The sequence below is a fragment of the Pleurodeles waltl genome, chromosome 7, assembly GCF_031143425.1.
Source record: "Pleurodeles waltl isolate 20211129_DDA chromosome 7, aPleWal1.hap1.20221129, whole genome shotgun sequence".
NCBI lineage: Eukaryota > Metazoa > Chordata > Amphibia > Caudata > Salamandridae > Pleurodeles > Pleurodeles waltl.
This window is the reverse complement of record NC_090446.1, coordinates 69378817-69394696: the sequence shown is the minus strand read 5'-3', so window position 1 is coordinate 69394696 and position 15880 is coordinate 69378817. Positions and strand designations below refer to the sequence as shown.

The following is a 15880-nucleotide window of genomic DNA, read 5'->3' as shown; positions in this document are numbered from 1 at the left end:
GAAATACAGGAAAACCCCCAACTTTTTTACACTCTTTGAAAGCCTAAGAAACTGCAGACTGAAACAAAACGTCATCACACCCACACACTCAGGCACACCTTCAAAATGTATTTGCCACCTTTAATGGCATCAAATTCACCACAAACACACCTCTCATGGTGGGCTGATCACAACATTGTCCACTTCCAAATCAACATCTCTCACCAAACAAAACCTGTCACCTCCAGACTAGCCAGACACTGCTAGAGCATTCCAGAATCTAACTGCTCCCACAGCCTGCGCATAAACCAGCCCAACCCCACTGACAACGTAAACTGTGATAACAGCTCCAATAGCAGTAAAGAAATCTTCACAATCATCAAAGATTTCACAACTCCAGCTTCCACCATGAACAGCATCAACCTCTTGCAAGCACTCTGTGACAATCTCTCAGAAGTTTCCGCAACAAAATAATCTAGACCCTCAACTGGACCTCTGCACCCTTGCCTCCACCCTAAACACCTGGGAAGCAATCACAATGGAAGAACCAGCCAACATCATGACAACCATCCAAGGGCACCTCCAGATCTCATTGACAATATGGACACCTCCACAATCAGCAGAGTACTCACCCGCATTTTGAGAACCTCCATCGCCACTGCAATATTCCCAGAGGCCTGGAAACACACAGCAATCAATACACTTCTAAAGAAACCTTTGGCAGTCCCCACCCAGATAGCAAACTATCGCCTGACCTCCCTACTATTTTATCCATCCAAATTATGGAGAAAGCCATCAACAAGCAACTCACCCACTGCCTCAACACACACCAACACCCTCCCTCAACTGGATCTGCTCCTTTCTCACAGGAAGAATTCAAAATGTTAGCATGCCACCTTACACGTCAGCAACCAAGAACCTCTTCTGTGGAGTCTCACAGAATTATCTCTGTCTGACCATATTTAACAACTACATGGCCCCACTGGCTAACCTCATTCAATGGCATTGTATCAACGTACTCTCCTAGATAACTGATATTATCACTATCCGATAAAACCCCTGCGTCAAAATCATCTTCACCAACTACATGACAAAGATAGGATGAGTTCCAGGATGAGAACCAACTCAGACAAAGCGGAAGTGGAGATCTTCAGAAAGATAAACCGCTGTTTGGGTTTCTACCTGGTGGCCAGCAGACCTCGGCTTCACACCTACCTACACCAGGAACTTGAGTATCCTAGACAACAAACTTGATAGGACACCCTAAATCAATGCAATGACTTCCACCTGTTTCCACACCCTGAAAATGCTGCAAAAATATTCAAGTGGCTACCAGCGAATACTAGGAAAATAGTCACAGAGATCCTGATAAACAGCAGACTCGACTATTGGAATACACTCTAAGCAGGAATCACCAAACTGCTCCTGAACAGTCTCCAAACCATATAAAGCGCCACAGCAAGACTCATCCTCAAACCACCGCGCTGCACCCATATCACCTTACACCTCAAGCAACTTTCCTCACTCCCCATACACCAACAAACTGAGTTCAAACTCCTCACACACATAAACAACACTCTACACAGCATAGGCCCCTCCTTCCTCAAGAGCTCTGTACACTTCTACCAACCTCCTCATCAATACAGACAACATGAAAGCTATATATTACATACAAAAATGGTGACATCCACTGCCTTCAGGTGTCTGCACTATAGATACACTAGTCAGGGATATTTGCCTACACTTTTCCACCTCTCGCACTCATCCCACACTTAGTGAGAAATTTTAGGGAGGTGTCCTTGACCTTCACACTGGTGGTACCAACTTGGACCAGACAACCCTCATACTGAATGCTCCTTGAGAGGTCCATCAGTCCCCATGAGAAGCTATCATGGCCAGACTTTCTCACATAAGGTACGCAAATCAGGCAACCAGGCCCCAAGCAACTCAACTTAACCATATAGCACCTGAGGGCTTAGAGTGTGGCTACCTAACCTCCCTGCGGAGTTTATGACCATAGTACATGAGGCTTACTACAAGCCATGCAGCCAAGATGAAGAGGCTTGTCTATTACTGCATCTTCAATCAACTAGATCCCATCAAAGTCAAGGTTCAAGATATTATTTGCAATCTTTTATACCCTCAGAAGGCGGACCTTGCATGTACCTCAATGTACCTCAATGAAGCCGCGGTAGCGGCATGCCTGCATAACAGGGAACACTCAGCCCCCTTCAGGATTACGTGGTAAGTGGGCTCAAGGAGGAGCTAAGAAGGGTGACACCTCCAACAGCACCTCCAGCCCCATGTGGATCCCTAAGGTGTTTCAAATAAGACAAGACGTATGGCTGTGCCATTTCAATCCCTCCATTCTTTCAGCTTACAGCTTTGTTCCTGGAAAGTGGCCTTTCCTATAGCCTATAACTTCACTCAGACGCATCAGCGTGTTACACACACTTACCATTCAGGAACCAGTCCTTGCGGTACACAAGCTTTCCACAACCTGATTCTGTTACAGAAAGTGAGCTGTACTCATTAGAGGTCAACCAGGCCCTCCTGTATTACATTGAAAGGACTAAGTACTTCAGAAAAACTAACCAGCTCTTTGTAGCTTTGCCAAACCCCACAAAGGTCATACCATTTCCAAGATGGGCATTGCAAGGTGGATGTTTAAGTGCATCTAAACTTGCTACAGCAAGGCTAAAAGTGTATTGCATTTGTAATATCCGATGCCAACACCAGATGGCTGTGGTATACAGAGGATGTGAATCTACAGCACTCCACTCCACCACCAGATGCTTATAGTGTAACTTTTTCCTTTCTGTATAGGTTGATGACATTTGGAAATGTCTTTGTTTTTATTTGTATATTCTACTCAATATTCAGGATTTTTTAGATATGTGGCATGCATAAGAGATTGTTGCTTCGATTTTGTGGACTAATTCTATTAATATTTTTTGAGCAGCTTATGAAAGGACAAAGACTTCATTCATCATGTGAAAGGCCTTACATCAGTTGATATGCCTCTCGTCTGTAAACCAATGAATGCAGTGAAAGGTGTCAGAGACAGAATCAACTTTTCAGGGTCTAAAGATAGCCATTAATGCAAAGTCCGGGATAACCTAAAGCTTGTGTAATGCTCTATCAGGAAGTCCTAAAGTCTACACATTTGCAAAATCCAGATGTAAATTTATAGCAACCCTCACCAGCAATTTTCTTAAGTTAGTCAAGTTAAAAGGGAAACATTTTTTGGCGGATACTGCTCCATTAATCTGGAGAGTAAGGCTCTGCTCCTTATCCAATTGTAATCAAAAGCTCGTAACCTTCTCTGCGACCCCAGTCAGCTTTCCAAGAAGTTCATACCACAAGTTGGGAGCCCAAGGATTATTTCTGGCAAACGCAATAACCTTAAATTTGAACCATTCAGTCTTAAGAGTATACAGTTCATCCATTATTACACTGCCACTACGCAGTTTTTAAAATCATCCATAATTTCTTTAACAGGCTTGCCAAATCCCAATATCATATATGGAATTGTCCAACCCAGTATAAAAGACTGTCTAATTTCCTTATTACAGGTGATTTATGTACTCGCAATAAAGAAATGATGTATCGGGTCAACTGTAATAACTTATTACAGCTGAGCTTTGATGTCACAATTATTTTTCCATGCTTTAGGCAATTATAGAAAAAAATAGAATCTCTCTGCGTGTTTCTACACATTCTGAGCATAATTTTAAAATATAGCTTGTATTAAGCTGATTCTAACATCTTTTTTAAACAACCATCTAACTGCTTTTGGGGTGTTGAGTTATATACTAGAGAATCCATAATTAGTCTTCATTTTTCCATTCATGCTTTCTCTCTCATATGAAAGAGCAAAACCTGAAGGTTTTAAGTGGTTTGTGGGAAGAATACAAAGCAGATCTAATCATGACTGAGACCCATGCAGCTACTGCAGGATTTTCTGGCCTAAGCCACATTTGACTGTCATCTAAGAATTGATTATTTTCAAGATGAGTAAGCCATTTTGCTAGAATCTTTTCTCCCAGTTCTGACAATGCAAGGAGCAAGGACTTGGGTGTATAGTTCTTCACCTCAATAAGGTCTAAAGTTTTTTCAGAGCGGACTTTAGCCACCGCATCTTCCAGCTGTTCAGAACAACACCCCATGAGAGCCATGAGTTCAAAATAGAGGACATTGCTTTCAACTGGACCTGAGAGATTTTTTTGTAATGTTCGTAGGACAAATATCATCTGACGAGCCCACTTTCTGCTCCAATATAAGCATTTCCATCTCAAATTAAGAGACCAATGGGAGAGAGTCATAATGTGGCTCTTTCCCAAAGTCAGAAAGGCCAGGTCCTTCGCACATATCTTGTTAAGGTCTTTATCAGTGCCTTTGTAAATGTAATGCTAGTGACAGCTCTAATCCATATTTACATTTCTCTTATTGACGCAGCCCATCAAATACACTTAATTGGTCTATAAAGGACTAACTAGGAAATGCATGGTAAATCAGTTTAGGCAAGACTAAGCATTTGTTTCTTGAAAGCTATAATTGTAAATAATTTATAATGTAATGTTCTTAATGAGACAAAATTGAAATCGAGGGCCAAAAAATATTTGTTCACTTTGTTACCATGAGTATGCCACCCACCGTGGTGTTTCAATTTTTAATGATTAGTCTAGAGTATTCTGTGGTTTCTTTGTCATGCCACACACTTTGTAGGTCTTCTGAGGGCCACAAGACATCAGGAATATCTGTTTTTGTTTCAGGAAATAATGAGGCCATGCGGTTGCCTCTAAGAGCACCCCTTTGCCTGCCAGTGAGCTGCTGCCTGTCAGTGATTAGGCACTACCATTATGCAAGTAGTGGGTACAGTTTAAAAACTGAGAAACTCTGAAAAAAATACTTGTAGCGCAGGAGTTTTCTATGACAGTGAAGTAGGAAACTTGACGGAATTAGCAACTTCAAAAGTGCAAATTTCCCCACCTTCAGTGGACCGCTGGCACCATTTACTCACTGCTGCCATTTGGTAGCTGGTATGGTGTGTATATATAGAAAGAAGTCAACCAATACACTAAATTCTTTTGAGTGGATTGCAGAAAATGTCTTACAGAGCTTCTTCTGGACCTTGTAGGACACCCCCTGTGACCAGTGTGGAAAGTGCTCTATGACCGTGTCTTGGCTGAGAAGCTGCCAGTTCCTCATGCACCCATCTCAAGGTGCCAAGGTTTGCAAGGCTCCTACTCTCTGGGGCAGTAGCTCGTTGGCTCGCTTGCACCTTGGGGTTTAAACATCACCCTATTCTCCTCCTGGCTGAGCAGAGGTTGCGCTTAATGGACATTTCTTCAGCATTTCCTATTGCATTGCAGATGGGGACATGGATGTCTGCCCAGTATGTTTCAATTTAGTTGGGCCATTTGTCCTGTACTGTGTGAGGCACAGGCAGTACATTTCAGTAAATTGCAGATGGCTCCCTGGAGTTACAGGGGGAAAGCAGTCACAGGTGTTCATTCCAGAAATCGTATCATTTTCCCGTGTTTCTGGCAAACCTCCAATGGAGTTTTTTCTCCATTTCAAAATAGAGGAAATATAAACACCACACATGAACATCTGCCAAGCAAGAGGGCGGCTACTTCCTCTACCTCACTTACTCTTCCCGTAAACCATACTAAGTGGACCTTATAAAAGCAAGAAGCATTCAGTTGTCCATTGTGTCACAATGCTTTCTGTGTGATTTTCATGGGGTTCATCACCCTCTTGCTACATATTTTGTTGCAAGGTTTTTGCAGGCTTTTTCTTCACCTTTGTAGATCTTAATTTCTCATTTTGGTCTTCATTCAAAACTTGCTTGTGGTTTTTATGCCTTTTGGTTGAAAGTGACAGTTTCAAGGAAGCAGCTCTCCATACCAAGAACATTTGCAATCTGGTATGGCAAAGTGGCTTCTGAAGGGAGAAAGGGGCTTTTTCTTACATTAGGCAATCTAAGAGATGAGGATTGGAGGGTTCTTTACTTTCTGTCCTTGACAGGCCTCTGCTCTACACCCCTGTTCATATTCAATACAGGAATTTCAACCCAGAAACTGAATCTAAACACAATTATTTGAAAATAATACAAGTTGATCTGCTAAGGTTCAAGCTGATCTTGCAGGATTCCGAGTTCGGAGTTAAACCACCATGAAGTTAGTTGGGCAATGAGATATTATTGTTAAATGTAAATTTTTTATAATATGCCAGGCAACCATAGAACACTGCTTTGTCGATGAGTTCACACAAAAAACGTGACATCAGCAGTGACATCACTTTTTCTGCCCACTTTATTCATAGCCTTTTGTCTCCTTCCTACTTTCCTTCTGATCTTCAACCCTCTTTTGTCATGCTTTACTCATGCTGTACACCCTTCTGTTCTCATCTCCTCCTCCTCTCTCCTTTCCCCCTGACTTCCTCTTTCTCTCTATTCACCTGATCTGTGGATCCTGCTGCTCCCGCTCACCTCACCAGCCCATCTCACCCAGTGTCCTCCTCCACTTTTTAGGTGAAGTGAACCTGACCATCACCACAGAAGCTCTGGACTCCAAAGAAGCATGCGGCAATGAGATCACAGTGACACCCTCTGAAGGGCGCATTGACACAGTCATCAAGCCCATTCTTGTCAAGGTACGTGTGAAAATGAGAAATTACTCCCTACAACTATTTCCTTGCCATACATAGCACTCTTTTTCATTTCCTGTTCATTGTTTACATTTTTGAGATTTTGCTAGAGGCAGCTGTAGCTGTCTGTTTCTGGGAATGTTGTAACCAATACACTAATGTATACTTAAGATTGCGAGTTGGGTCAGCCCTGTGCTCATGATTTGATGACTTTCCATTTCAGTTCCCTCCTCCTGATTGGATAGCCTTCCTCCCTGCTTTTTTACTGGTTGACTCCCATAACATACACCTCTGGGAACTGATATTCTTACATGTTTTACTGCTCCATTTGCACTTTGGTACTCAATGGGAGTGCATGACCTGCTCCTTAGTCTTTCTTCTCTTTTTCTGGCAGATGCTTTCTCTCTGTCTATTGAAAGATGGTAGCTGTTGTCCTGCAATTATGGAAAATAATGTTCCAAGCAATAGACTTGCAAATACTTGCATTGATTTTTACAAGCAATCAGAAGGATTTGCAAAGCAGACAGCAAAAGCGTTGGCCATCTTTGAACATTGTTTTAGATACTTCCAATACAGCCATAATCTTGATGCAATATGGAATACAATGAGAAGTATAGTAAATGATGTTAGTGATATTGTAATGTGATTTGCCATCCGCCAACGTTGGGTAATTTGACAGCTGTCTTGTAATTATGCACAATGACAATCCAAGATAGGTGCCTATCTCTGTTGACTTTCAGAAGGCCTGGTGATATTACAATGGAGTGATAAAACCAGAAGTAAAATTCCATATGATTTAAAAGTCAAAAGTACACTTGTGTCTGATTAAAAATGAAACCACTTTAATTATTTGTCTTTATCTCGAATACTATTGTGATAAAAAAGTGTGACTTTCCATTTCTTTTATTTATCACTCCAGTAAAATAGAGTTTACGTTTTTAAATTAATGTGTCTCCAAACGGTGTTACGTTCTTTGTGCGATGTCTCTTTTAGGAAATTTTAGCACAAGTTAGATAGAGATGAAAGTGAGAATAAAGAAGGGGTGTGTGTGTGTGAGAGAGAGAGAGTGATAAAGAGAAAGAAGAGGGAAAGAAAAATAGTGAGATGAAAATGCTGGGACTATCTGTGGTATTCATCAATATGTCATTATTATTTATTTATGTCTGTTAATATGTTGGATTCAGAATTGTTGCCACTCACTCACTCAATAACTCACACATTCACTTATTGACTCAGTTTGACTTCACTAAAGGAACATGACAATAGATTGAAATGGTTCTCCTAGAACATAATGTCAGAATGTGGCATTGTAGTAATATGATGGCAGCCCCCGCACCAATTCCAGAAGCCTTAAGCCTGACTTGAATTTCACATTAGAAAAATGTCAAACTCGAATCATTCTGAATAACCTGACATCACGCTGTTGCAGAATTTGAGGAACCAGACACCAGACAGACTCCAATAACCTGCCAACTGATGGTGACATCACTCCAGTATCCTGCCTACTTACTGAGGCATTACTCCAATTACCTGATATCTACTAGGACTTTTCACAGAAACATTGCATCAGTCTGGGCCATCACACACGTGTTGGAGTGTAACATAGTCCCCCGCAGTGTAGATGGGGCCTGCTAGTCAGTACAACCTTATTTGTTCCAACAACTTTGTATGTCTCTGAAGTGCATGCTGCGTACTGACTTACTAGGGAGTCCCCTGATTATTTCCTGTTCTGTCTTTTCAGCCAGGTGGAGTCCTGAAGGAGAAGGCTCACAGTTCCCTACTCTGTGCACAAGGTAAAGGTCTGACTGCCATTTTGTGGGAGGAAATTGGAACCAACTAAAATATGAAAAGGCCAGCTTGCTTTTGATACAGCAGTGGGTCAGTCTTCTTCACTGAGAAGACTAACAGATTGTCTCAGTGAGAGGGAATGTCAAACACCCAAAAGATGATGATCAGAATGTTTATAAATAGCATAACCACTAGTAGTTGCTTAGGATACCATTCCAACAATAATGTTTTGCCCACTAAGCTACCTTAGGTTAGACCCAGTAATATGCAAATCAATCTTGGTCCTGCTTGTAGGAAAGTACCTCTTTTTGACATGGTCATCCCCACTTTTTGCCTGGTATTTGATGCAAGTTCGACAGAAAGTGCAATGGGTTCCTGCTATCCAGGTCCGCAGTGTCAGATCTCTGCCTAAAACTGTACAATTGCTCCCCAATTGGCAAGACCTTTGGCACCCCTGTAAGTCCCTAGTGAATGACACCCCAGTTACATAGGGTATAGGTAACAGAGTCCCCAAGGGCTGCAGCATGTATTGTGCTACCCTAAGGGTCCCCTCACCTAGCTCATGTAGACTGTCATAGCAGGCTGTGTGTCTTGGTGCAGCTCAAAGTGAAAACCTGACATGGCACAGTCTGTCTGCCATGCCCACTAACAATGCATGCAATATATGTAAGCCACCCCTACAGCAAGTCTTTCAGTCATAAGGCACGATGCATTATATGTGAGGACATATCTGCATGAGCAGATATACCCCTACTATGTCTTTGTTGATTCTTAGACATAGTAAGTGAACAGGGAAGTCATTCTAAATGCATGTGCTGGACACTGGTCAATATGAGTTCTCCAGCAACATGATGGCTTCACTGAAAATAGGGATGTTTGGTATCAACCATCTAGTATTAATAAAACCTCACAGATTCCAGTGATGGATTTATTAATACATGCACCACAGGGCACCTTAGAAGTGCCCTCTGAAAAAACCTACCAACGACCTGTGTGATGGCTGACTGGTCTTAAGCAGCTACCACCAACAGACACGTTTCTGATCCCCAGGGGTGAGAGCCTCTGCTCTCTGGCTGTTAGGAAGAAAGCCTGCACTGGCAGGGATATTATCCACCCCTTCCAGCAGGAAAACCTGCAAATTAGCATTCCAAGGCAGGGGACTTCAAAGACCCCACAGCCTTTGGTATGTGAATCTGGTTTCCCACAGAGGGGAGGAGATACTGCCCCCCGATCCAGGGCACATTTGGATTCCTGGATAGACCGTAAAATTAGTAGTCAGAGAGGCATGTCAACCGTCAGGCCAGTTCCACCTCTAAGGTGGTCTACCTGATGTGGACCCAAAATCTTGGTGATGGCAGAACTAGTAACTCTAGCACAGGATTTGTTGATCTTTGATTGCGCACTGAAGCTCATGTGTATATTTAGACAGTGAGGCCCAGATGTATGGGCTTTTGGCACAGGACAGCACAGCAAGTCACTTTGCTGCACTGCACTGGGTCAAAAGGAAAGGGCAGGAATGCACCATATCTATGCAATATGCACAATCCTGTCCTTTCCCACTGCAATGGTGCCATTTAAGGCTGCCTAGTGCCAAAACAGGCACCTTTGCACCATGGTGCTAGGGTGTCTGCATTGTAAGCATAATTGTGTTTGTGCAGGAAAGGACACTTTCCTTCACAAAAACAATCCTGTGTGGGTTTTTTCTCTTTGTATGCTGCTGAATGTAGCAAACATAGAAAGAGGAAGCAAGCATTTGCAATGCAACGGGTCTTGCATTTCTCCGAGTTAGAGCTATTAGCAGTTGTAAAACCCCAACCGGACTTTTCTTGTCACATTAAATGGAAAAAAAGAACACAATCGCGCTGCTACAGTTCACTTGTAGTGAAACCTATCAGCAAAAGTGCAAGTATCTACGTAACTGGCAAAAGTGCAATTAACTATGTAACAGGGTCGATGTCATGCAAAGCGCTTGTCTTCTGCCAAGCGAGATCGCGATGCGAAAAAAGATAAAAAGTAGTCCACAAACCGGACGGAAAACAGCGAGCCTCGTATGTTTTCAGTACTTGGTCGCTGCGCTCGAGGAGGGCTAACCACTGGAAAAGGCATGACGTATTCATGAACCAATGAAAGACATTGATGCGACATGGACGGGGCTCCGAGCCCTTTTCTAACTACTGTAAGTGTCTTACAACCGATGCACATGCTAGCGCAGGCTCAACCCTAAAAACAAGGTAAAATAAAGTTATTACTCCTTGCTGCGCCTCTCCTTGAGAGGCGTAAGGATTTGGCCCATTCCGAGGTTTACAAGTTGTTGTAAATCTGGAGCTGCATCAAAACCATGGGTATTGGCTGGAAACACCCACTGCAATGCCCATGGAATGCCTCCCTGACGTAGAGTAAGGCCCTACTCCATGCCTATGAGGCCACTCAAAGCCACACAAAGGGGCTTTTGCGTGTCCTCATAGATATGGTTGAAAGGTTTGTGCCTCTGTTGCGTCTCTAAAAGTGATGCAACAGTGGCACAGGCCTCTCATAAATGTGCCCCACAGTCTGCCTGCCTTTGAATAAATGACTCTACCTTCACCTTTTCGAAACCCAGACCAGTTGTAGTATTCAATTGAAAATTCTATTTTATGGTACACTGATGTGCACTTTGTGAATTAACAGCTATTTGATTAATTAAAACAAAGGGAAGAAAAGACATGGAGTTAGGTTTCTACACTGAAGAGTTTCTAGCCACTACCTGTGATATGACATTGCTGTTTCTTGATGTTTTCCTCCTAGGAGATGGCGAGGCATCAGAAGTGATCTCTCTGAAACTCCCTGAGAACATTCTGAAAGATTCAGAGCGAGCGCATGTGTCAGCCCTGGGTAGGAAATGCTTTCATTATCATTAATTGCTCTTTTGCAGAACTTCGTTTATTGAACCACTTCTTGTCTACTTATATTATATCTTAGTCCTTTGTTTTTCATCATGGTAAAAAGGCCTGATTCAGTAAATCCTCCAACGATTCACTGCAGAAAGTATTAGTTTGTAGCACATCTTCTAATTTCAGAATTTCTCTTGATGTTTTACTACACCCACATTGATTTGCTGCGCTAGTTCCTGCCTCTATGCATCTTTTGTGTCTCAGCTCAGGATTTCTGATACGCTGATTTGTTGCATCATTTCTTGCCCCATTACATTGTTTTATGTCTCACTAATCTCTTCATGGCAACTTGCATTGGATATTGGTTCAGGACCAACCTCCTTTCTTTCCTTTACTCCACTTCTCCTTTCTTTTGCCTACCTTAGTCCCTCCTCCACATTTGCCAGCCTTTACTCTTTTGCTTCACTCCTTTTACCTTCCTTTCTCCCTTTGATTCACCTTGTTTGATTCCATCTGTTTTTACTATTCCCACCCACCACTCTTCTCCTCACTTCCACAGTTTCTCTTTTATATCTTTCTTACTTCTTGATTGTGTTCTCTTCACTCCTGTTTCATTTTCTTTCTTACACCCTTTTCAGTTGTTTGCCCCTTCTTCACTTTTCTCCATTCCCTCGCTCCTTTCTTCTGTTCATTTCTCTCAAACCCTTTTTTTACTATCCATGTGTTCTTCCTTCTTTCACAGTTATTTTCTCCCAGCATCCACCCTTTCTTCTCTTTCATCTGTACCCCCCCTCATAGTGCCACCCATGGTTTCCATCCACATTCCAAATCCTATAAACATTTAAGTACATTACATCATTAGTGCCACACGTTTGTTAATATCCACTAAACCTTTACATTGACATTAGTAACAGTGAGATTGTGATCAGTGCTGTTGTATCCATGGTCCTATTCTCATCACTGCACTGCCCTTATTTTGTATAGGTGACATCATGGGCACTGCCCTGCAGAACATCGACCGACTCCTGACCATGCCATATGGCTGCGGCGAGCAGAACATGGTCAAGTTTGCCCCCAATATCTACATCATGCAGTACCTAAGAAAGACCAACCAGATGACACCGGAGATCAAAGAAAAGGCAGTGGAGTACCTCAAGAGCGGTGAGAGAAGAACGGCTGCTATTTGTGTAGCATTGTTTCTTGTAAACGGCAACGCTTGGTGCATGGGCACTAGAATTCTTATGTGGGCATCCTGGCTGAAAGTGACCATTCGTGACCCCAGGCATTTCATTGTGATGCAGCTGCATGTGCTGCACAATCTGTACAGTTCTGGCAATGGTGCATGTTGGTACCTGATGAAAGGAAAAGACTGTTATTTACGTACCAAATCCATGGATTCAATAAATGTAGTTGGTGTTGGGTGCCAAATGTACATTTTCAAAACTGTACACACTTTGTTGTGGGGATTTGAATTTTGCGGCACAATTCTTTTCTGGATTCATATGCTGTCCATTATTCTTCTATTTAGCGGTTGGATACGGAATTCTCCACAGTTTTGTAGTCCTATGCCTATTTTTTTTTTTTTTTTGTTGTACATCAACTGTCCGCTCCCATTTGGTGTGTTCTGTGATGTCATACTCCTTACTCCGGAAGCTCTCACCTTTCGTCGCCTTCTTCAGATTCTTTTTTTCCGCCATTGGGTCTGGATGCGCAGCTGAAGGCTCTCCAACACGAGGAAGAAAAATTGAGAAACATTTATGAGAAGTTTGCCGAAAATTCAACAAAAATCAGAGAAGAACACCGACAGTAAGATACCGGAGGAGAAGTCAAAGGGGAAAGTGAAGAATGATCTCAAAGTTTTGTTGAGAATGCCTGTACAGGGGGCGCCCTGAATAGTGTAATGGAGTAGACTCCATTCAAGTTCTGCCTGAATTGTCCCCACAAATTTCCATCGAATCGACAACTGCAGTGCCTGTCCGTGTTCACATTGAAGACACAGAGGTTGAATGAGAGGCAGAGGCAAGCACATCATACCATACAGGAACAGCAGAAGACTCCATCCCTAAGAGACTTGGGTCCTTCGAGTGATGAGGAGGAAAACCAGGAAAATAGGATTCAAGGGCATCAAAGGGAGCCTCTGTGTGGAAACCCTCCATGCCGCAGCCATGCCTCTAGACAGGGAATCCCTCGAATCCTTTGAAAGGGACACTGCAGGAGGAAGATCCCCTGAAAAAACCCAGTTGTCGAAGGACAGACGAGGGAAAGATGCTTCAACATCAAAAAGGGGAGGTCTCAAGAAGAAATATGAAGCTTGGCGACCGAGGCATCCTCTAAGGAATCTTCGGCATCGGGGGAAAAAAAAGCAATGCCGAGGCCATATGCCGAATGATGTGCAGCAGAAATTGAGAAGAGGCACCTTGAAGTTGAAATAGACCCTCTTGTCCAGAAGAAAAAAGACTTCAATGACTCCCCTAAGGGATTTAAAATACCACCAAAGGGACCAGGGAGAGAAAGAGGTTGAAGACATCAACCCACCTTTAAGTCCAAAGCCACAGAAAGAGGAAAAAGAAGACAAGCTCTTCTATGAAGAGGAGGAGGAACAAATGGGAGGAATGTTCCAGGATTCTGTGGAATCAGGGATCACAGATCCTCAGTGTCAGGACCTTGACACATATTCTCCAGAGGAGAGGGTCGATAACTATCCCTCATAGTCCTGCTCCAGAAGAAATTGCCATGTATAATCGGGTGATTAAGAAGGCTGTGGACAAGTTTAAGGTGCAGTTGGAAGAGGAAAGACCTTGGTCTTGTTTCCTGCTAGAAACACTTTTTACCAACACAAGCAAGGAACCAGTTCTTGCTATTGCTTCCAAGTGTCCAGGACCAGGGAAGGGAATGATACAAAGAACCCATCACTTGTAGAGCTTTGACTCAAAGGCAGAGAAAAAGTACAAGTATTCGTTCAAGGACCCTGCATAAATCAAGAGAAGTGTACCGGCTGATTCAATCATCACCTCGACAACACGGAAAATGGTCAACATCTCATCTACATCAGACCTTCCTCCAGACAAGGAGAGCAAGAGGATGAAATTCATGTCTCAAATCAGCATTGGATGCAGCGGACACCTCCAGCCAACAGATGATGATAGACATCACCCTACGCCATCACTCACCGGTGAGCATTTCAGGTTTCAAGCCATAGGTGCAGGCAAACATACTAAATACCCCTTTTAACAGTGATCATTTGTTCAGGAGCACAGTTAATGGCACCTTGAACCATCTCAAAAAGGACAACAAAATGGCAAAATCGATGGGAGCATTACAGTTTCAACGAGGTTTCCGAAGGGGGTTCGGTACCATCTCAAAAGCCCAAGGGAAGAGGCAGTTTCCAATTAACCAAACACCTACAATCCTGCAGAGCTGGCAATACCAAGGGAAAAGATGACAGTCCTCTTGTGGAAGAACATGGGTCATGGGACAACCCCAGGGGGGCACAATCCTCTCCAACAAGTGACTTCTTAAGAGTCCACAACCTCTCTCAAATAACACCAGTGAGAGACATAAAAGCAGAGCACAGCCTTTTACACAATAACACCAGTGGGAGGCAGAATAAAAAGTGTCCTTCAGGAGTGAAAAAAGATAACATCAGACAAATGGATCTTGAATGTAATTATATATGGATACTGCATAGAATTAAATGAAATGCCTCCAACAAGGGGACCAAAAAAGAAGGTTTACACAAAAGAAGAAACAAACCTCTTCTAAAGGAGGAAGATAAATTGCTGGAGAGAAAAGCAATTGAAGCAGGGCCAAAGGCAGAAGTAAACCAGGGAAATTACTCAACATATTTCCTAATACAAAAGTTTATAAGGACACAATAATTCAAGATGAAAACTTTGAAGGAGGTCATTCCCCAATTACAAAGAGGTGACTACACAGCAACTATAGACTTAAAGAACGCATACTTGCAAATCCCAATGAATGCAAAATGCAGAAAATGCCTTAGGTTTGTGGTAAACAAAATGCACTACCAGTTCACGGTGCTGGCATTCAGGATAAAATCTGCCACAAGAGTATTTACAAGGTGCCTAGCAGCTGTAACAGTACACCTAAGAAGATAGGGCATACATGCCTATCGTTACGTAGATGCCTGTCTAGTAGGAGCCAATTCACACAAGCGCAAGGAACATATTCAGCAAGTCATGAAAACTTTATTCACATGGGGATCCCCATTAAACATAGAGAAGTCATCACCGACTCCAGAGCAGGAAAAAATGTCTCTTGGAGCAAGGATCAACTCAATCCAAGTGAAAGTGTACCCCAGCAAAAAGAGAATACCATCATTATTGCTGGAAACAATCCAATACCAGAAGGGAGCAAAATATTGGTAAACCCATATAACAGCTAATTAAACCATATCTTCAGATCAGAATTCTCTTTTAAATTATCATCTCCAGCTAAATCAGTGGATCCAATGAAGTTTATTGTAAAGTGCATCAATGAAACACACAACACCACCCTTTAAGGGATTTATCCCGTGATTTTGCTGAACATGGTGCTTATCGAGTGATTTGTTCCCTAATCATTGCAAC

General features: G+C 42.6%; 1 protein-coding gene across 1 annotated transcript in view; it reads left to right on the top strand.

The window, feature by feature from the left end:
- LOC138303653 (alpha-2-macroglobulin-like protein 1) overlaps positions 1–15880 on the top strand; it is a 192945-nt gene that overhangs the window by 113142 nt on the left and 63923 nt on the right. Inside the window, exons 21-24 of the mRNA XM_069242956.1 lie at positions 6518–6639; positions 8375–8426; positions 11206–11292; positions 12276–12452. Of these exons, the coding sequence (XP_069099057.1) occupies positions 6518–6639; positions 8375–8426; positions 11206–11292; positions 12276–12452 (438 nt within the window). The remainder of the gene's footprint in view (positions 1–6517; positions 6640–8374; positions 8427–11205; positions 11293–12275; positions 12453–15880) is intronic.